Source organism: Nelusetta ayraudi, unplaced genomic scaffold (genome assembly GCF_046127955.1).
Source record: "Nelusetta ayraudi isolate G7.1 ecotype Tasmania unplaced genomic scaffold, CSIRO-AGI_Nayr_v1 ptg000011l, whole genome shotgun sequence".
NCBI classification, from domain to species: Eukaryota; Metazoa; Chordata; class Actinopteri; order Tetraodontiformes; family Monacanthidae; genus Nelusetta; species Nelusetta ayraudi.
This window is the reverse complement of record NW_027466061.1, coordinates 20,994,812-21,017,903: the sequence shown is the minus strand read 5'-3', so window position 1 is coordinate 21,017,903 and position 23,092 is coordinate 20,994,812. Positions and strand designations below refer to the sequence as shown.

Sequence of the window (23,092 nt, the reverse complement as noted above, 5' to 3'; positions counted from 1 at the left end):
GAGTGGTGACTGTGAATCCTTTTGACACCGAGTGGAGTTGTTTTGACGCTTTGTGGAAGTAGCTCCCTGCCTCCTCTCTTAAGGTTTTGCGCCTCATCTCGTTGATGTTGAGGAAGCACAAAGTATTTTATAGCAAAATCCCAGTTACAAACTCTACAATTTCCTTCTTGTCTGCAAACTGAACCATCCAATGTGTACTTTCACCCCTCCTCATACCCGAGAATTATCAATCTTTAGAGACTTGATTTAAGAGTAATCTTATCCCAGCTAATCAGCATTGATTGGTACAGCATTATTGATTGATGCGTTAACGGAACTGCCTGGTGGCAGTCGCTCTTTAGAATGTCCAACTCCATACCACCTTAATTTTATTTCATTTCGTTTTATTCTGTTTTATTTTGTTTTGGCTGTTTTTTTTTTGTTTGTTTTTTTAAGAAAATCTGCAAAAAAAAACTAATGAGCTGTAGACAGGATGAGACATGAGGTATGACCTGAGGCACCATGCTGCTGAGCAGCATACTTTCATTTTAAAGATAATTTCGGTAAGGGTTTGAAGCCTTTTCACTAAAGAGATTGTGGTGCTTCTATGTGCAAGGATATCTAGGTTATATATATATGTATATATATAATAAAAAAAAAGATTTGTTGGCGCTGTCTCTGTCCCCTGCAGATTTATAGGCTTGACAATAAATCACAAGGACTTAATTGAGAAAAGATTAACTTTTTTTTACTCAGTTTGAACTGACACAAAAGCAGTGGTTTCTTAGTAATGTTGAGCAAGGAAAAGACTGAACCCCTGCAGCCCCCCCCCCCCCTCCTCAGCTCCCGCCGAGCACTACGTTGCTCTTGTGTCATTTTCCCTTCTTTTTCTTTTTTGTGTGAACCTCCCATTGCAGCTGCCGTGTGACTGGCTGAGCGGGAAGAGAGCGGGACACAAAGGGTTAAGCTGTGTGCCTGTCTTCCTTGGAGATGGGAGAGGCCATTTGAATGGCTAGCTCTTACAGCTAGCCAACACATTGGCTAAGGCTGAGGGTGGATCTGCTGCTGGGTCTGTGTTCTGACATGGATCCCCGGCGGAGGATCGGGAATCAAAGAGAGAGTGCAGCAAAGCTTCTGCAACTTGTGTGTGTTTGCGTGCGTACAAGTGAGCGTGTGTGTGTGTGTGTGTGTGTGTGTGTGTGTGTGTGTGTGTGTGTGTGTGTGCGTGCGGTGCTCGCGTGCCTGGCCTGCGTACGTGACATTTGACGTTTGAATAGTCGAAGGGCAGGTTTCTGAAACGAGCAGAGAAAACGACAAGCGATCCAAATGTTAAACGGGCATTATTAGCACGGAAGCAAAGCTCCCGGGTTATGTAGTCTCGGCCCAAAAAAAGGGTTATATCATTTGTTTTTTTAGCAGTGTGCCCCCTTTTCCGGCCCCCCTCTGACATGCACCACACACACACACACTCACATGCACATGCACATGCACATGCACGCGTGCTGCCATTCTCATATTGCTTCAAGTCCGCCCCAAACACATGCTCCTTATGCACCTAAAGAGCTAGCTTACCCCAGTGAATGGAAGAGGGCAGGCGGAACATGTTGTTTTGTTCATGGAAGGTCGACCCCATGACACGGTTGAGACGATTTATTTATTTTTTCAAAAAACATACTTTACGGTTACAAATTTCTTACTTCCAAATTTCTGTCGCCAGTCTAAACGCCGCACCCAAAACCATCGCTCCCCACCTGATTTACAGGGTTGAATATTAGTTTGAAGTCATAACAGACTCATATTCTGGCAATTTTACGGTCTGACCCGAGACCTGCCCGTAACCCCGGCGACTCATTATCGCCGCTGCTGTTAACTGGTCCTAATCCGGCTCTTGTGGATGGAGAAACTAATCTTAGCAGGGAGGGAGGTCACTCCGCTGCCTTTACCTCCGAGGAGCCTCCATCAGTCCTCACACACACACACACACACACACACACACCCTCATTCCTATGCTTGGATACAGCGTCTACTCACACTTATTACACACACACACACACACACACACACACACACACACACACCGCAGTCTGGTACAGTTGGCTCACAAAGACGCCTGTCTACCCCAAGATCCAGATGTTATGTAACAATCTGATTCATGCACATGCGCACTGGCGCCCTTAATGCAAAAACAACCAAACGACAAATGTGTGTTTCTCCGACTGAGATTGAGAACACGTCTTGAATAAATTCAAGCTTATCTCTCTCAACTCGGTGCTATGTGTTGTGTTTGTTGTGACAGTATTAGAAGTGACACCAACTGCTTGAGGTCTGTCTGGGAATAATGCAAAAAAATAGCTGTCGCATTTTTTTGAACCTAAAATGTGTGTGTTTTAAACACATTTCTTCCACATTTTATATGCAGATGACTAGAATCTAGTCACATTGGTCTGTTATGTATAGGATTTATAGTGAGAGAGATATGAATACTCATTTACTCTTTTACTCTTTTAATGTCTCACTTTCAAAACTACTTGGACAGTTCATGTGTTTCAGCACTCTAGTTTAATAAATCAGCTCTGCAGAGAAGCGACACACCCTTTACCTTCACTGAGTTCACTGAGACCTACACATGATAGTTCTTCTTTTTTATACTCTCTTAATTTTTCAGTGTCAAGGCCGCACCACAAAGAATGTGGTGGTCTGACACGTTTCTGTTTTTTTTCATCATGCCACCCATGTTCTCTGAGACATGATGTCGCCCACTGAGATGCACCTAGCGCAGCTTCAGGGCTCCAGTAGAAACCCATGTCTGCATCCTGACCTGGGGTTTAACTTGGTGGCTGGACGGCAGTTGTTGCGGACCAACACTGCCATGCTACGTGTGCACGCACTCATGTCCTGAGAAGCCTCGTGTCTTGTGCGGAAGATGCGTTAGGAGCTCGCAGCCTTGACGGAGGAAGAATCAGTCTTTCGCTTGGCAATCGTTGGATCCCCGCTGCTTGCGTTCACTTTGCCGCTCGGCCAATAGCAGATGGTCCTGCGGGGAAGCCGGCGAGGAGGGACTTTACTCCTGCTGATCTGACCATATGAGATTTCTTTTATGTCAGATTTAGACATATTGAGGCGGCCTGTGGTCGACTCCCCCCAGTCTTCATCGCGGCTTAAAACAATGCTAACTTAACACTTCTCCAACTCAACTCCACTTTGCCCGCAGTGTGTCCTGTCCAGTGCAAACACCGAGCCTGCACCAGGGACGACCAGTGCTGCCACGACCAGTGCCTGGGCGGCTGCTCCAAGCCAAGCTCGGCCAGCCACTGCGTGGCGTGCCGGGGCCTCAGCCACGAGGGCCACTGCGTGGAGCGCTGCCCCGAGAACTACTTCACCTACAAGGGCTGGCGCTGCGTCTCCTCCGCCTTCTGCCAGGATCTTCACGACAGGTGCAGGCGGGAGAAGGAGCGCAACAAGAGCCCCGACTGCCAGGAGTACGTCATCCACAACGGTGCCTGCATCCCCGAGTGCCCCTCCGGCTACACCACCGCCAACCCCTCTGCGTAAGTGGACACGAGCCGACGGACTCTCAATGGGCCCGACGTCAGAACTGTGTCTGTGTGTGCGTGTGTGGTGCATGCGTGCGTACGTAGCAGACGCAAGCACGCACTCACAAATGCTCATTGTTCTGTTCTTGTCCCCAACACCTCCTTGTATTTTTTTTTTCACACCGAGACATAAAATGACAAGCTGATTGGTTTTGGTATCTCTGGACGTAGAAATCTGGAACTCGAGACAGGAGTGGAACAAAAAAGTGGGTGGCAGTTGGGCGGTTGGTTGGTTGGTGAATTAATCAGCAAAGATCTCAAAAACAATCACAGCCGCTTGGGAAGTACAATTAAAAATAGCTGTTATGCACGAAAAAATGTATTTTGGAGCAAATAAAAGTCCTAATATTAAGTTCAAACAATGCTCTGACAATGCACACACATACACATACACACACACACACACACACACACACACACACACACACTTATCAGCATGTGGAACAGCCAACAGCCACATCGCCCTGGCGAAGCGCCATCTATATCTCTTGTTTTGAGTCACTTTCCGCCCGCCACAGTCTTTGCCCTACAGCTCATGCATTTGCACTAAATTGCTGGTTGTTTACCAGCCTCAACCGTCTGCGATGCCGTCTGTGCTTGTCAGCAAATGAGTCTGTGTGCGTGAATCAGTTGTCTCCTCACATTGCCCAGAGAAAAGGCAATCATCGGATGGATAGTAAAGTGGACATTGTAAAATTCAGCCAATACCAATTTTTTTTTAAAAAAACAAAAACGGCCGGCCTGATAATATCTGTTATTATTTTAATGTTGGCCTTTGAAACAGAAATTATTTGTTGCCTGATTCGCATGAAAAAAAGAGTATAAAGACAATGAAAAGCACCTTTGACCTGATAGGCAACAGAGCAGCATTTTAAAAGAAATGTCATATTCTATATTTCTCTTCAACTTTCTCAACTACTGTCGATTATTGTATACCTCATAAACCATGTACCAATACAATCAGGAAAATAACCATTGGCGAACAGCCCATCATTGTCTAAACCAGTCTTAATCCTCTTAAAAATGACACAAAAAACCCTCCGCTCCGCACGTGGCTCCAATAAAAGCCGTTCACACTCTTCTGTAAATCTGAGAGTGTTGTATGCGTTCAGATTTCACCATATTGGTGTTTGTTCCTGGCACATTGTGATTACGGGCATTGCACAGCTGGCTTTTCAGGAAATTAGTTATTACAGTTGACATACAGAGCGGCCGCACTATCGTTACAAGTTTCGTGATGAAAAAAAAATGATGTAAGCAAGTCTGATAAACACTACGGTTAGCAAGAACGAGCTGGGGTTCAGTTCATTTTAGCTCACTGAAGACGATTGGCTGCAGCTGTTCTCGCCATAATGCTGGATTTTATCATCTTTTATCATATTGTTAACATTTATTGTCCAGTCAAATGGGGGTATTTTGCTTTTGCTAAATACTTGAAGGCCAAGTTATTCCCAAAGAATCCTTGCCTTTTATTATTGCAGCTCTCTGAGGTGGAATAACAAAACCGTAATGCAGCAAAGCTAAAAAAAAAAAAAAATAGAAAATGTTTAATGTTTCCTGCCATGTGGACTTAAAGGGAATAAAGAGCAATGTTTGGGTGCCTGTGCCACTGTTTCTTGACACTTGTTTGCTGAAGGAATCTTGACGTAAGCATTTTCAGATGCGTGTCCGCAAAACTTCAAAACATCTTCACAATTGCAAAAAGACCTTTAAACCCCCATGTTTTTCTGACACAATTTTTTTTTTTAAAAACTGTTTGTCCATCCAGGCTCAATTGCTTGCCCTGCGCAGGACTTTGCCCCAAAGTCTGCATGGGTCTGAAAACGGTGGACTCGGTCACAGCTGCCCAGGATCTGAGAGGCTGCACTGTTCTCAACGGGAGCCTTGTCATCAACCTGCGTGGAGGAAGTGAGTCACTGGTTTATATTTGAGTCAAATCAGATCATGTTGTGCGGCAGCGAAACAACAGACCAGTTAAAGGTGTTGACAGGCTTGGTTACGTCCTGCTCCCCACGGACCAAACTGCTGTGCACCTCTGCATAAATGTTCTTTGGAACCCTCAAACACGTGGATGGCCCTTGACAGTCACTTGCAGTCTCTGAAGCTGCGTCCTCATCATCAGACATGGATTGTGCTTCAAAAGGGGTGCACACACTTTTTTAACATGCGAGCTGCTTATAAAATGACCAAGTCAGAAAGATCCACTTACTATAAAATTGGAAAACATATTAATTCGGAAATATATTTGTAGTCCAGTGATAAAGAAAGAAATAGGATCAAATGGGTCAACATGTTCCCATGTGCATGTATGCTTATCATTGCACAGCAAACTCAGGGTTTAGAATTGTTCAGGTTATATCTGCCTGTGTTTTATTTTTATCAGTAGAAGTGTGTTTATGTTAGGATGTTTTGCTGTATATTTCTGTCCTTTTCAGCACATAGGTTAGGGATAATTGGCGCGTGGGTGTGTGTGTGGGGAACGTAGACGTTTTGCTAGCAGCATCTCCCAGGAACCCAGAACCAGCGCATTTTCCGAGCGGAGTGAGGCGTCTCGCGTGGCGTCTCGATCAGTTTACGCGACAACCCCGGTAGTTTCGCGGGTATTTAAAGAAAACAACGGCAAAACTCTTTTTCCTGTCCCTGTCTGCTCTCATACAAAATGCAGGTATCTAAAGTATACATTGATTTTGTTCATTATAGTTTCAGATTTAAAATGAAATCTGCTTTATGTCTACTTTATTTGATCTGAACATTGCCGAAGCCAATACGTCACATTTACGTTTCACTGTAAAATACAGCACATATAAAAACAAAATCCAGCACATCGTACATTATGACCAAAATCCACCGTGTTTTCTAATCATTGACTTCCTGCCTGAACGATTCTACCTGCTGGAATTAATGAAGCGCGGACGCGACCCTTGAAGCGGTGCCGTTCTCTCTCTGTGTCTCTCTGTGTCTCTGTGTCTCTCTGCCTCTCTCTCTTTCTCTGTCTGTCTGTCTGTCTCTCTCTCTCTCTCTCCATCCTGCGATCGACCCAAACTACCTTCGCGATCGACCAGTAGATCGCAATCGACGTAATGGGCTCCCCTGTGCTACAAAGTGCATGTGAACCTTTTAGTGTCATCTGTGTTTATATTGTCTGGCTCGTGCATTCAGGGGTTTCGGGGGGTTATTAAACGCACTACTTGTGTTGTTTTTGCAGACAACATTGCCGCTGAGCTGGAGGCCAGTCTGGGCCAGCTGGAGGAGATCACTGGCTATCTGACAGTGCGACGGTCCTACGCCCTCGTGTCCCTTTCGTTTTTCCGCAAACTGCGCCTTATTCGCGGAGAGAAGCAGGAAATCGGGTGAGAGTCCGTCCTCATATCCCTTTTCAACTGTACCGTGTCTGAGCCTCCTCCTGTAATTATGAGTTAAAACTGGAAGGAGTGACTCCTTTAAAAAGAGCCTATGTGGTAGTTGTCCTTGGTTAGACTTTTTTTTTTTCTTTTTTTTTTCCAAATGAGGCTCTATAACATAATGGGGAGGATTCTTGTGAACTCGCTGAGTTTCCATTGGCACGCTGATGCACTTTGGACGTGGTGAAGAAGCACTTCATTAATTCTCTTACCCTCCTGCCATCGTCACGCAACGTCTCCATTCCCTCTCCAGAAATTACTCTTTCTACGCGCTGGACAACCAGAATCTGCGGCAGTTGTGGGACTGGTCCAAACACAAGCTGACCATCCTGCAGGGACGCCTGTTTTTCCATTACAACTCCAAGCTGTGCATGTCTGAGATCCACAAAATGGAGGAGGTGACTGGGCTGAAAGAGCGGCAAGTCAAGAACGACATCGCCTCCAAGACCAACGGGGACCAGGCTTCGTGTAAGAGCTCCGGCTGTCAGAAGAGATCGCTGACTGCGGCCATGTTACAGACGCTGACGGTGCTCTGGCCGCCGTTGTTGCCAGTGATCACTGCTACGACGGTTATTTCCCTTCCCGTGTTTGCCTGGGGGCCTCGGCCTGATAAAGTTTTAGAGGAACTGGCCAAGAGACGAGAGTCCTTGTGAAATTTGGTACCATGTGCTGTCCTGTTTGTGCCCTAGGCCACAAGTTATTGATGATATTTGAGACATTAAGAGGAAGTTCATAATCTCTTCTTCATGTAGATTAGACAGCTTTTTTTTTTTTTACTAGATTAACATAAACATTTTTTTTTACGTCACTCAAATTCCAAAACTCTCTTCTTCTTTCCTCTTTCTTGCTTTCTTATCTGATGCTGATTGGTCCAAAGTAGAAGAGTTCAACCAGTGTAGATCCTGCATTAAGTTCTCTAAAGTGTTAATATGTAGGAACACAAACCCTCATGTGTCACGCTTCCTGATCCAAGTCATCCCTTAATAATGTGAAGCTAATTTCTTTTGGCTGACTAATGCAGCAGGAAAATTCATTTGCCATCGCGCACATGCTTTGCTGGACTTGTCTGCTATTCTTTCAAGTGTATTGATCTATTGCCTTGTAAATGAGGGGTCGCTTGTTGTTTCAGGTGAGAATCGCGTGCTGAAGTTCACTCAGATTCGAACCATGAGTGATAAAATCATGGTGAAGTGGGAGCCATTCTGGCCCCCAGACTTCAGAGACCTGCTGGGCTTCATGGTGCTTTACAAGGAGGCGTAAGTTCATCTACCATTTATCCGTCAGCCACCGCTGCAGCGAGCGTTAGCTGAAAACACAGACAGTACAGACCAAAAAAAAACAATAAATACAAACTGAAGCAGGCAGACTTTTAAGAACCAGTAGTGGTGGATGCTTCCTCCTTCCTGTTTCCGGAACTCCTCTGATTTAAATGTTTTTATCTATTGATTGATTAACAGCAATAATAATACAAACCAATACAAACTTGCAGAAGTTCATGAAATAAATGAACTTTCCAGTCACTGTCAAAATGTGAGTGCCGGTTTGCATTCGTCAAGTTATTTACGCTCTCTGGGTGGTTTTTCTTTTGTTTCTTCCTCTTTTTTCCGCCACCAAAGACCTTTCCGGAATGTGACCGAGTTTGACGGGCAGGACGCCTGCGGCTCCAACAGCTGGGTGATAGCAGATGTGGATCCTCCGCGGCGAGCCACCGAGGGCGACAAGGAGCAGGTCGAACCTGGTCACCTCATCCTGCCGCTCAAGCCGTGGACGCAGTACGCCATCATGGTGAAGACCCAGCTGTCTGCGTCCGACGAGCACCAGGTGCACGGGGCCAAGAGCAACATCATCTACGTCCGCACCAACGCCACCAGTAAGTCTCCTTTCACACCACCCTTTTTCTCTGGTTTCTGGGGCCCAAACGACACGTGGTTCAAATGGGTGTCACGGCGCACTTGACTTGCACTCCAACGTCTGCGCTTGCAGATAAAGCTGTGAGTTTGGGTGCTGCTGTTCTCTCTGCAACATGCTCGTGGGTCGTCTTGAACCCGGTCCATTGAAGTCCTGTTGGTTGCAAAGGGTCTGAAGCAGTGGCTCTCAACTGCTCGAGTCTCAGGACCTACATTTTCTTCCTTATTATGAAGTCCTGACCCAAATTTATACCACAAAAATAAAAATGCGAGCCCACTTTCTGTCATGTCCAGTAAATAAATTATTGAATTGAATTGTGTGTCCTGCAAAACAAATCCCATCTCTATGAATGTATATATTTTATTCACGACCCACTCAAAACAAATACCCAGCAGTTGAGAAATGCTTTACATCACATGCTAGGCTTGGTGTAAGGTAAGAGTTGCTTCAAATATGGACGCACACAGAAAATCATACCGTGAAGTCGTCTTTGTCAATGACGGTTTAATTTGATGTTGTTAATTGATTTTAACCTCCTTTTTTTCACGTATTTTACTCTAATGTGCATTTGATATATTTGTTTGTATATTTTTAAGTATCATTTTGACTGCAAACTTTATTTTAATATGTTTTGACCTTCTTTTGTAAAGTGTCTTTGAGCACTTTAAAAAACACTCTAAAAATAAAATGTATTCTTATTACTGTGGCATGTTGACAAAGCAGCAGGGACTGAGCAGCTCAGACCCGGGTATGATTATTGCCGGGCGCAGTTAAAAACCAGATAGTTCACTGGAAGAGGGAGGAAGTACTGTAGACGTGGAAACCTGTATTGATGAAACTTCCTTCTGCCATTGTTTGATCTGCTCGGGACGTGGTCATTGTGGAAGAGCATCTTCAGGCCGTGTGGAACCGAGGTTGTGGCGTTCACTTCCTTAACTGCTGTGTTTTTCAACCTTAATTGGAGCTGTGGCACATTGAAAAAACCCCATGGCACACCAATAACTAATATTATAGAATGACACTCACGCCTAATAATGACAGTATAGTCTAGTAGTATTAGTTTTAGTAATATTTGTTCGTATTTAGACAGTACTCACTCAATGTGATGCCTGGTCCACCACGTCTCCGGCTCACACCAGTCGGGCGTCCAGCTGAGACACATCAGTGGTGGTGGGGGGGGGGCGTGTTTGTTCGCTGTCTGGCAGCTGCCGTCGGTGCACACCTCGTCATCGGGACGGACCTGTCATTCGTTACGCTGGAGAAGAGATTTTGACAATGTCTGACAATGTGGTCTGACCGGTGTGTGCGGCAATTATGAGGCAACGCTCGTACGACAGTGGCGAAGCTGCGTGCTGTGCATCTCTCTAGGTTTAAATCCCCAGCATTTCCTTCTCCTCTGTCTTGTCTTTCATAACATTCACATTCCCCCCCGTTGACGCGTCCACGTGTCTTTTGTCTCTCTCACTTGAGGACGCTTGTTTTCGCCTCTGTTGAGGTGTTGGGTTTACCATTTACAGTACAAAGTAGAAGGACTGGACGAAGTGCCTCGGAATGGAGAGGCGCACTTGGGCTGTGAGATATTTTAAAACTATAAAGACGTTTTTTTGATGAACAAAGATTGTTTGATTCCCACTCATCACTTTATTTGCATTCCTTTTCTTCATTGAAAGCCATTGAAAAGCAAAAATCAGCAGTCATACATGATGTTAGTTGTGGGGTCATTGTCAAAGAACATGTTTGCCACAGGACGAGGCTACTTCAGGCATGTTCTTAATAAAGGTGTGCTATTTTGTAAGTATAGAATTTAATCATTCCCCCAAGTTGGCATCGCTGTTTGCTGTTAGCTCATTTTAACTCCAAACCTTCTCTTCTTTGTGCGTGCCTGAGTCGACACCAGTGAAGCGTCGACACCGTGTGCCAGCCTGCAGCAGCATTAAAACAACAATCTGTCCCGAAACAATAAAAACATAGCGACCAGGGATATTTTTAACTGTGTGTCATTCTCACAGGTCCCAGTTCTGCTTTGTCATATCACATACTGACTCATATGTTGGTTTTTTCCCTCTTCTTTTTTTTTTCATATATATATTTATATATACAGTGACACTGCACCCAAGTCAAATGAACAGGAACCACCAATGGTTGCACGTGCTCAGGATCACACGGATTATGCGATAAACGTGTTGAATGTCGCGATGCAGATATTACTTTTAATAGACAGACTTGAGCTTTGTAATTTTTTTATTTTTTTTTACTCCTGGTAAACTGCCAAAGATAAACCCCAGAGAATGAGTTGACTACGCAGGCACAAATCCAGCCACATGGTTGTAGTGAGAGAAACTATCCTTCTTTCTCTTCAACCCTGAGAACTGCTGTTTTTCTCTGTCTACTCACCTGCCAAGTGCTAACTGTATATTCACCGCTTTCCTCACCTCAACCTCTGAATATGTTCTGTATTATATCTCATGAAACATGAACCGATGCTACAGTGAATATACATTATTGCCGTTCTCGCACTTTTCTTTAATATGTTCTACGTATGCAGGGATTGTCAAGATGTTTATTTTTTTTCTATATAGTCATATTGCGCAGTAATAATCGCCGCACTCATACTTCAAAGGCCTCCGTCAATTATTTTATCAAGTGGTTAGTCTTATTCCAATTAAGAGTTTGAGTCATTGTCAAAGATGCTTCATCAACTCATCATCATGATTATTTCTATAGCTATGTACTATTTCTAGCTATAAACACTAGTAATCGATTGTCGTTGCCATTAGTGCGCAGGAAGTGGCAGACAAATCAGAGGCAATACAGTTCTTCCTGCCAAAGCCGACAGGAGTGAATTTCAGGTCATCAGCACCTTAAATGAGTCCTTCCTCATCACAAACTTTAAATAAAGACTAAAATACTCTTAAAAAGTTAAAGAAAGGGAATTGAAATGATCAGATATACAAAATACCACCTGTCACTACCGAAACTAGAAATGAAACTGACTTTTTAACCCACATTCGACCACTTAAAACAAATGAATGCACCATTGCATAATTTCCAAAGCAAGTAAATTAATTTTTATTTAAAAGCAAATCAGGCCCTTTCCAGCTGGCGATAGATTCAAAATTGTTTGGAAGACTGCTTTTTTTTAATTAGGTGAAAATACTCATCGTCATGTAAAGCACATCCAAAGCACTTTGGTGTAAACTGCACTGCATTTGCCCAGTTCAAATAGGAGGTTGAGGGAAAGAAAAACATCTGAAGTTGTGTTCCCAAGCAAAATCACATAGCCAGAGGAATCCAGTGTTGGTTCCAGGTTGTTGCACTGCCAGTAAGTGACATGCACTGCAATGCAAATACAGCTAAAGCAGCACTTTCTATTTTATTTTTAGTAACACAAAGTGAACACAGGCTTTTGTTTATTTCCTCCTTCCTTCAAGATGGTAGTTTGTTCAGAAGCTAATGTAAGAACCCCATGGCCTCATCGTAAAAACCTTTTTCCCTAGAACCGTCCGTCCCGCTGGACCCCATCTCTTCATCCAACTCCTCATCCCAGATCATCCTCAAGTGGAAACCTCCCAATGACCCCAATGGAAACATCACTCACTACCTGGTTTTTTGCCAACGGCAGCCGGAAGCGAGTGAGCTCTACAAGTTCGACTACTGTCAGAAGGGTGAGCCACTTTGTTTCCTTCCACATGGTTTGTTCCCACGTGAGTGCTTGTGCGTGCCATGGATTACTTTGTGTGCGTCGGCCGAGGAACCAGGATGTCGTGTGCCACGTTTCCATTAGTAGGAGAGCTCGTCTAGCTCCTGGGCTCTTGGCCACTCCAGCTCTTGTCCCCCAGTCATCTGATGGGGGAATTTTGACAACCCAAATACTGCTAATATATGTACAAAAAACACCGTATGACACACAAGCGCCACAGCAGAACAAAACAGCGGCTTTACACCCTGAACAAACAACTCATTTATCTCACAGTGCCTGCCAGTTGACCCACTGGGGAAGAAGAAAGACAAAGCTCATCAATTTGCACCTCAACATAATGGAACATTAAAATCACAAAGATTTGAATTTTCAGGTAGTAGGTAGATAAGTGTAGAGCAACTTTTCCTCAACCCAGTAATCAGGAAATTTAGTTGCATTGAAGGTGAATCAAGGTGAATCATTCATTCATTCAGTCATTCATTCATCAAATTTTTTGGCAGTGCAGCTAAACACTTGGTGAAACCTGGACACCAGGCCCAAGAAGATCTCCCTCCTCCCTCTGACTTGGGTTGAGACACAGTTTAGACAGTTTATCTTAATTGAATTATTCCCGTCACAGGTGTTGTGTCACAACTCCCAACCACCTGGGCCCATCAGTGTTCATACACAGGCTCGGCCAGAGTTCCTCACTTTTGAACTTCCTTTAGTCTTCAGGAAGGTCGTGTCACTTGCGATTTATCTCCAGTATGGAGGGTGGCGGCTGAAGGGCACTAGTGACAGACGTCCCCCTCAGACAGACGTGCCTGAGTGTGTGTATTTTTGTGCCTGATGAGATATTGTGGGCCTGTGTTCATTGCACCTTTTGGCTCAGGCGCTCTGAGCTGACTGTATTTTTAATATTTATATGGATTGAAATCCCCTGCAGGGATGAAGCTGCCGTCACGACTGTCCACCCAGGTGGAAAGTGACGAGGAGCAGAAGTGGAACCAGACAGAGGAGCAGGGCCCCAGGACTCGCTGCTGCTCCTGCCCCAAAACAGACAAGGAGCTCAAGAAGGAGAAGGAAGACTCGGAGTATCGCAAGACCTTTGAGAATTACCTCCACAACGAAGTCTTTGAGATAAAGTGAGACTCTGTGTTTTTGCATTGCCTTGGATTATTTCAAAGTTTAATTTAAAATACCATCAATTCTCAATCAAATTGAATAGAAAAGATGTGCTAAGGCTTAATTCAATATTTCAAATCTTGTTGTCCTTGTCCAGACGTTCCAGATCCTCACCACCGCCCCCAGCACCGGTGTCCCGGACAACGACGGCGAGGAGGCCTTCGAAAGCACAAAGACGGTGGTGACGGTGCTGTCCAAGGAGTCCACGCTCATCTCGAACCTGCGCCACTTCACCAGCTACCAGATCGAGATCCACGCCTGCAACCACCCCAACGACGTGTCCCGCTGCAGCATGGCAGCGTATGTCAGCGCACGCACAATGCCCGAAGGTGAGAGCACCTGCTGAGTTAGTTTGTCTCCTTTTGGTTTGGGTTTTAATTTGTGCAGTAAAAGCTTTTTATTTATTTTTTAAATCTACAATCTTGATCTCTTCACTTTTTGTTTTTAGCTTAAAAAAAAAAAACTCAAACAGTGAACCTGTTCAACTGGATTTTTTTCCCTCCCCATAGACAAAGCTGATGACATTACAGGTCCAATCAATTGCATGGTGACAGAAACCGCAGTGCACATCACGTGGCAGGAACCTGTGGCTCCCAATGGAATGATCATTCTGTATGAGGTCAACTACAAGAGACTGGGAGATACTGAGGTAAAGAACGTACACACACACTCACACACTCACACACACACACACTCACACACACGAGCACCATCTGCACTCACATCTGTCAGGCCATGATTGTTCTAGTACCCGGAGTGATGTAAGTCTGGTGGGTCACTCAGTACACAAGTTCACTCAGAGTTCACCACAACACATACATTCATAAACAACACATTCTCTATTTGTTATTGATTTGCTGTTTTTTGTCAGGTGATCCAGAGAGAGATGTGACCAAATCCCACTTTATGTAGGAAAGATGAAAAGATTAGGAGATGATCAGAACAAACTGTTTTTGGATAGTATGCAATATTAAAGCTGCATCGTGAGATTGTTGGCACACTTGCATTAGTAATGATTAATAGAATAGGAAAGGAAGTGGATGATAAGAACAAGACCATTCACTTATCGTCATCTTCATCATTGTCATCATCATCATCGTAGTCGTCATCATCGTCGTCGTCACCATCGTCATCATCGTCATAGTCTTTATATAATTATTTGTCAATGAAGGGTTGAATCAAACATCTCTGGAAGTATAAGATGCAGTAATGACGACCTTGCTGGAGTAAATTACAGTATGGTGTTGCCCACAGTGCCCCCCATAGGAATGGTGCTAAATTACAACAGTAATAGTTGAATTCATTTTTTTCTCTCAATGCATATTGAATTGAAAAAAAAACAAAAAAACATTAATCCATCACTAATTTTATTTCCTTGCCCATCGTTATTTCATTTTCAGAAACATGCTGGTTTTCATTTTACCCAATTTTCCAATTTTTTAAATGTTTAATTGGAACAGGTTTAACATTTGACTGTGGCTACTGGAGACATCATTACTGATCATTGCTGGAAATCTTAATTAAATTTGACTGTCAAGCCTTTTGTGTAGAAGAGCATTTTTTTTTCTCTCAACCTATATTGTTGCTCATCTGTTAGTGTCCAATGTAGCTCATCTGTTGTGTTAGTAACAGTTTGACTAGAATTTTCAAAGGTGGAAACTTACCTTGGTCATTGGCAATGTTCTGCAGGAGCTGCATTACTGTGTGTCCCGAAAGACGTTTAAAGTAACCCGTGGCTGCAAGCTGAAAGTCATGCATCCTGGGAACTACACAGTAAGGATTCGAGCCACCTCACTTGCTGGGAATGGATCATGGACGGAGCCCACATACTTTAACGTCCAGGATCCGAGTAAGTCTTTACAACAAGAGGTAGAAGAAGGTGGAGACCAGCTCAAATTGCAATGTCCGACTTAAAATACTTGAGTGTCTTAAGTCTTGCTTGTTGTCACAACATATAAGTGTACAATGGGTGATTGGTTTAGATATAGAACAGGGTGAAGCCAGCATGGTTTTCACCATTAAGCTTTTTCAAGATGATCTATTAGATAACAATACGGAGATACCACTAGTAGTTGCAAAGCTGCTTTTTTATCTATTTTAAGCAGATGTTCAGCATTTTTAACTGTAGAATTTTGATTGGTAGATTTAATATGGGTTTGTTTTTTATCTCATCTGAAAAATTGACTGTGGACTGTGTGATTGAATGTGTTGAACAGGCGATCCACTATACATTGTCAAGATTGTCATCGGACCAATCATCTGCTTCATCCTGCTGCTGCTGGTGTCCGTGACTGGATTTGTCATGTTCAAGAAAAAGTATGCATACATGACACTCATTTTCTTTCATAGGGTTTTAAACTACATCCACTGCCGGGTTAAATGTGTTCTTGTTTCTCTTTTCTTCAGTCAAACTCAAGGTCCTAGTGGTCACATCTATGCCTCATCCAACCCAGAGTATCTGAGTGCTAATGATGGTGAGAGAAAAAAAAGATTCAACCATTTGTTCTGTGTGTATTCACCAACAGATTAATTTTAGATAATCTGATTATTTTCCAGGAGATAATCAGATGAGTGTGATTCAACATGAACATAATCTTCTATTCAAATAGTTCATCACTTCGTATTAGAAATGCTCACAGTTGGCAATGGGGAACAGTATCTTGAACATCTAATCAAACAACAACTGTGGATTTTCATCATGTAACCATTTAAAACTAATTCATCCGTAAATAAAGTTGCAGGGGTTATAACGCATTGCTGGTAATGTGCCCTCCGCAGTGTACGAGGAGGACGAGTGGGAGGTGGCCAGAGACAAGATCAACATTCTGAGGGAACTGGGTCAGGGCACCTTCGGCATGGTGTACGAGGGCATCGCAAAGGACATCATCAAAGGCGAAGGGGAGACGCGTGTCGCCGTGAAAACGGTGAACGAGTCGGCCAACCTGAGGCAGAGAATCGAGTTCCTGAATGAGGCGTCCGTCATGAAGGCCTTCACCTGTCACCATGTGGTAAGAAGAGATGACACTGTCCTAGAATACAGGTATAAAGTGGGTGTGGGGTGTAAATGGACAAACACCAACTCCCAGTTTGAGTTATAGCAGCGATTAAAGAGCTGAATGTCTTGTCGTGTCGTAGAGTGAAAGAGTAATAATAATACATTTTATTTATGAGCGCCTTCCTTAACACTCAAGGACACTTTACAGACACACAGTAAAGAATAAGTAATGCATAATTCAAAAAAATGAAATAGAAAAAATTAAAATCAAATGGAAGAACGCAGTCAGAGAGAGTAGGCAGCTTTGGACAAATGGGTTTTGAGTCTGGATTTGGACAGAGGAAGAAAGTGGAAGAGCAGCAGGGCTCCCCTGGCTGTCGCCGCCCCCAGTTGTCATCATATAATCAAACAGCAGGCCTCATCATGGGAATGTCCTTGTCTGTCCTTGTCCTCGCCTCCCAGGTGCGTTTGCTGGGTGTGGTGTCCAAAGGCCAGCCCACCCTGGTGGTGATGGAGCTGATGACCCACGGAGACTTGAAGAGCTACCTGCGCTCGCTGCGCCCGGAGGCTGAGGTACCCACCACAAGCCAGTTTGTTGAGGTTACTACAGTAGTAAACTTCCAGCTGCGGCCATGCACCACTTCTCTTTTTTCACTTCTGCATTTTATGTAGATACGTATTATGTAGAAACTAGAAAAAAAAAGGACATAAAAACAAGTGATGGTTCCTTTTCTTTACATGATGGCCCATTTCAGCAAAGAGGGACAAACAAGTCATGATACCATGTGATTAAAATATCTTGATCAGTTTGAAATTCACATTGACTTTGCTTTTGATTAGCGTACAGAGGGATTATAGCATATGTATATCCAGATGGCACTGCATATACATAAATCGGTGATGAGATAAGACATATTTAAGACAAAGAGCTTGTCTCAAATCTAAAAAAAAAAAAAAATCCATTCAGTATATCAAATAAAGATGGATTTTAATTTCACGGGTCGAATTTCATTTCATCATTGAGGACTGAAATCAAATTTAAAAAAATTTAGAATGTCTGTTACCGCATCACAGAGTGAGAATCAGTCTTGTGTCCTTCAGAACAACCCGGGCCGTCCGCCGCCGACTCTGAAAGAGATGATCCAGATGGCAGCTGAGATCGCAGACGGCATGGCGTACCTCAACGCCAAGAAGTTTGTCCACAGAGATTTGGCAGCCAGGAACTGCATGGTGGCTCAAGATCTCACTGTCAAAATAGGAGGTGAGCTTTCGTGACAAATGGCACAGAAATACCCCGAACTTGCTCACCCAGGCTATCCTGAGTGTCTGTAGGTTAGTGCAAGTCATTTGATTTTTCATAAATATTTTTATAAGCACTTTTTATCATTATTATTAGTAGTAGTAGTAGTAGTAATGTTATTATTTAAAGATGGAACAAAAAGGTATTTTTACACAATGTGCACACCAACATTTTAAAAGTTAGAAGTTCCTCTGGAAAGTGTAGTAGAGTACGACTGAATCTATTTGTCAATATTGAAAACGACTGTTTGGTGGCAGACTTTGGCATGACGAGAGACATCTACGAGACCGACTACTACAGGAAGGGCGGGAAGGGTCTGCTTCCTGTCAGGTGGATGGCACCCGAGTCCCTGAAGGATGGAGTCTTCACTGCACACTCAGACTGCTGGTTAGTGCCTCGCTTTGTCACGTCTTCTCAAATTGATTAACGTGAAAAGAAGACGACATTGAAACAGTAGGTGTTTGCGTTTGGATGGTGTTTGGTCTCTCTCTCTCTCTCTCTCTCTCTCTCTCTCTCTCTCTCTCTCTCTCTCTCTCACTCTCTCTCTCTCTCTCTCTCTCTCTCTCCCTCTCTCCCTCCTGCACTCACCTCCAAGGCGCCATGGTGTTTACGGATGTGCTCCTCCTGGGGGCTGATGAGTCTGTCCTCACTCTCTACCATGCTGTTGTCTCTAATCTGCTCCTCTCTCAGGTCATTCGGGGTCGTACTGTGGGAGATAAGCACACTGGCCGAGCAGCCGTACCAAGGTCTGTCCAACGAGCAGGTCCTCAAGTTCGTCATGGATGGGAACTACTTGGACCGGCCAGACAACTGCGCAGACAGACTGTAAGCACCAGGGGCAAAACCCAAAGCTCGGCTCGCAGCTCAGTGTTTTTAATGTATAGATGGAAAATCAATCTGCTGCTCTTTTCATTGTGATTATTCTCATTACACTGCCTGTCATAATTTGTCATTCTATTATGTAAATATAAAGTGTTGGCTTGATTTATCAAAAGAATGGTGAAGCAATTGTTTGTTTGTTTTTATACCTGCCCTACAAAAAGTAATGTGTCTTATATGTCTTGTTTTATAATGTTTTATTTATTTCGAACATGGGGAAAAAATAAAATAAAAAGGGATACAAAACCAAAACACACAAAAGAAAAATTAAAAATAGGATAAGTAAGCAAACACCAGTGAAATATACAAGAGAATAATGTTATTTGTGTCCGAAAAGGGGTAGGAAGAAGTATAAACTAATATATACCTACCCCTAAACTCAAATAAAAATACAAACTTATGAACTAAATTAAGTTTATACAACTAGATGACAGAAAACAGAAAACAACAAAAGACAATAATTATAATATAGTGCAAGAATTCATCCGGAAGAAGACTGGTGCAATAATATGAGTCTATATAGATATACATGTATAGAATGATGCTGATAATAATAATAATAATAATAATAATAATAATAATAATAATAATAATAATACATAATAATAATAATACGTAATAATAATAATAACCATAATGATAATAATACTAAATCAGTGTACAATATTATTCTACCTACAGAATATTATATTTTTGTACTTTATCATGCACTTCAGGTGTGAGACCCAAGCTAGTTTTTGAATAAAAAACCTGCATAAGTGGACCAAAACTACAACTGAACAGACTGTATCCAGAGTCATTTGTATTTAATCACACCGTGGTGTGTCCTTTCATCCTTACCCAGACACGACCTGATGCAGATGTGTTGGCAATACAACCCCAAAATGCGGCCCACCTTCTCGGAGATCATCGAGATGCTCCGGGAGGAGCTGCATCCCACCTTCCAGGAGGTCTCCTTCTTCTACAGTGAGGAGAACAAGCCCCCGGAGACGGAGGACTTTGACCTGGACATGGAGAACATGGAGAGCATACCGCTGGACCCATCGTCCTACTCCCAGAGGGAACAGTGTTCGGACAGGGACGAGGCAGTGTCCATGGGCCTGCGGGACAGTTACGAGGAGCACCACATCCCCTTCACACACATGAACGGGGGAAAGACAAATGGACGAATTCTGGCCCTGCCACGGTCCAGCCCCTCCTAACACTGCAAACATAAACCCCCAAGTCATGTCAGTGCTACAGATTATAGTATATTTTGTTGGTTGGCTTGTTTGTTGTCATTTTTATACAGATCACTCTTGTATCACTCTCCTCGGATGCCAATCAGAGCATATCTCAGGACCCTATTTTTCTCCTCAAATGCCACAAGTTCACACTACAGCAAGTCCACACTTGGATGCCAGAAGACACTTTTTGTATTTAAGAATGATCCCATGTTGTTGATTGTAGTTTATATACTGTATATATGTTTCCAGGTTTTAACCTGACTTGGTGGATGATGGATTCAACTGTGAAACAAACTCTAGACGCAAACGAAGGCTGCTAAACCTGCTGACTGTATCCCTTCCCCCGAATCCAGCTAAAGGCTTTGATCCCAACGATCACCAAAAGAAAAGAAAAAGTGCCCTTTGCTTTCGTGTGTGGCCTACATCAGTCGTCAAGGAACTGTTTCTGATTCTTTTTTTTCTTTTTTTTTTTGTACACAAGTGGATAACGGACTGAAAATAAATGACTTTGGGACCTCTTTGTATGACACTTGGAGACAGTCCATCCTCGAACAAACTCTTTTCCACTGGAGAAGCTGGTTGAAGTGGCTTACCTCCTCACACTCTGCAGTATTCCAAAATGGCACACAGGATAAACACAGGACTATTGTATGGTTATAGTTTTTAAATTTATTTACCCGTTGTCCCTCTTTCTCTCTCTTTTTTTTTTTTTTTTTTTTTTTTGAGTTTTCACATTTACAGCTGAAGGATATTTAAAATTTTTCAAATACATGTTGGTGAATGAGTTCCTCAGATTGACCAATAGCTGCTTGTTTGGTATATTTTAGTGGGTATAGAAGATAAAAAAAAGATATATGAACTATATTATTGATGTTTTTGTACATAGTAATATGTTGTCATTCTTGAGGTTATTGTTGGTCATAGAAATGTTTTTACATGTTAGTCTCTTATGTTTTTTTTCTTCTAATTCATACAGTTATACTAATTAACTTTTTTTTGGACTCATGATCAACCACAGCACTTTTTGCCATGCAATTCCCTGGAAAAATAAGTGTTTGGCATCTCCAGCGTCAGATGTCTGCCCATTATGTCAAGATCAAATAAAATAGTGCTGTAAATAGTGCAGCAAGGTGCATCACAGAGATGGTTTGGCATTGTATTTCTTATTTGGCACTCTGTCCAGTTTGTGATGTGTTTCTTCAGTAGATAAATGCTGATGTACTGTATATATGTTGCGTGTCACGTGTCAAGTTGGAATTTTGTCTCAACATGGTATTGAAACAAATGTGAGGTGGAATTTTTAGTCAAAGATTATTTTTGGAAAACGGTTGCCAATATATTCATAATTTGTTGTAAACACAATTCACTTCCTGACTAAAATAATCATTTCTGAAATCGCCCACCTTGCAAATTCCATCCCAAAATAACACAGTGACTAAATGTGATGTCAAATTATATTTTTGTCGCAGGGTTTCCCACAATTTTTGCAATAAAATGTGTTTTAAGTTTTTTAAGGGGACAATTTAATAAAGAAAATCTTTATTGAATTGTGTTCCTATGTTTAATTTGTCAGTTTTCTGATACGTAATTGGGGAAATGTATGACTTGATTCACGAACTGCAGCAACTCCTTAGGCCAGTGGTTCTCAAACGTTCTCTGTCACGCCCCCCACCTTGGAGGAAGAAAAATTTTCAGCCCCCCCACCCCCAAATTTGGGTCTTCTAGCCCCAAATTTGACATGGCTGTGTCTTGAGGGATCCCGATGATCCGGCAAGTGGTCCCATGTCTCTAGGACAAAGTTGACTTTTGACCCCATAGACTTGCATGGCATTAGGGTTAGCGATAAGGGTGGAATTAGGGTTATGGTTAGGGTTACTGCTGGAATCAGGGTTTCGGGGGTTCCTCATGGGCTAGAAGCTCAAGGGGGGCGTTTGACGCCTTGACGCTCGATTTAAAATAGTGTGCAGTAATGCCACCTGCTGGACTATATATAAAAAACAAAAAAACAACTCACTAACCTATGTGACGACGCAGTTGAACTGAGGTATTTTCTTCTGAAGTAATCAACTTTACGCACATTTTCAGCATGAAACACAATTTGACTAAGCTTTTGTAGGAAAGGTTCCGCACATCACTACTTTTATCTAAAGAGCAATTGGTTTTTAGGTGATTTGAAAATATCATTTGCCTATTCTGGCTGGGAAGCTAATGCCTGAAACATAAATTCTTCTTTAAACAGATTTCTATAACGTTCGGGTGCATTCTTTAATCATTCTATACTGCAGTGCACATTAAATTGCCATTTTGGATTTGCCTAAATCTGATACGAAGAGCATTTTGGTCTGGATGTCTAGGAGGGTTTTCCAGTCTGGACTGTTTTTAGAACATCTGAGCCGTTCCAAAAACAACGGGACTTTATTGTTTGATGCATTTGTCGTTCTTATTGTGTCAGTCTCTCCCAATAGAGGGAGCCACATACTTGCAGTACATTTCCAGACCCTCAAAATACTATCAACAAAACACATTATACAAATATGTAATACTTACTATATAAATATATATATATACATATATATATATATATATATATATATATATATATATATATATATATATATATATATATATATATATATATATATATATATGATGAACTTAATTTTTGCGTTTAATTTGTATACAGGATAGGAACGCCTGTACATGTAGCTTTAGAATTGAACATTACAATTAAACATTGAACATAATTGGCATTAAATGAAACAACAATATTATATCAATACATGATAACCTGGGAAGTAAACATTGGACAGTAAGTGCGGGAATAATCATTCGATTATTTACATCCCCTAAATGCCTTATTGCGTTCAATTCCTGGAATCTGGTCGAATTCCACGTTCCCCACAATGCTTAGCGAGGGCAGGGCGGGTTTAAGCGAGGGAGGCTGGGA

General features: G+C 42.6%; 1 protein-coding gene and 1 long non-coding RNA gene across 2 annotated transcripts in view; one reads left to right on the top strand and one right to left on the bottom strand.

Moving 5' to 3' along the window:
- The window catches only part of insra (insulin receptor a), a 41,820-nt gene extending 20,128 nt beyond the window's left edge, over positions 1-21,692 (top strand). Inside the window, 19 exon segments of the mRNA XM_076021869.1 lie at positions 3,191-3,527; positions 5,341-5,480; positions 6,778-6,922; positions 7,227-7,441; positions 8,103-8,229; positions 8,590-8,843; positions 12,379-12,546; positions 13,507-13,715; positions 13,789-14,074; positions 14,255-14,394; positions 15,435-15,594; positions 15,962-16,061; positions 16,152-16,219; positions 16,524-16,753; positions 17,203-17,313; positions 17,842-18,001; positions 18,298-18,427; positions 18,731-18,865; positions 19,764-21,692. Coding sequence (XP_075877984.1) covers positions 3,191-3,527; positions 5,341-5,480; positions 6,778-6,922; positions 7,227-7,441; positions 8,103-8,229; positions 8,590-8,843; positions 12,379-12,546; positions 13,507-13,715; positions 13,789-14,074; positions 14,255-14,394; positions 15,435-15,594; positions 15,962-16,061; positions 16,152-16,219; positions 16,524-16,753; positions 17,203-17,313; positions 17,842-18,001; positions 18,298-18,427; positions 18,731-18,865; positions 19,764-20,121 — 3,473 coding nt within the window. The 3' untranslated portion in view covers positions 20,122-21,692.
- Positions 16,878-17,941, bottom strand: LOC142885435 (uncharacterized). The gene is made up of 2 exons (XR_012926290.1): positions 17,813-17,941; positions 16,878-17,430 (listed from the first exon to the last, which is right to left on the bottom strand). It is a non-coding gene; the product is annotated as an uncharacterized LOC142885435 (long non-coding RNA).
- Positions 21,693-23,092: the final 1,400 nt, after the last annotated feature.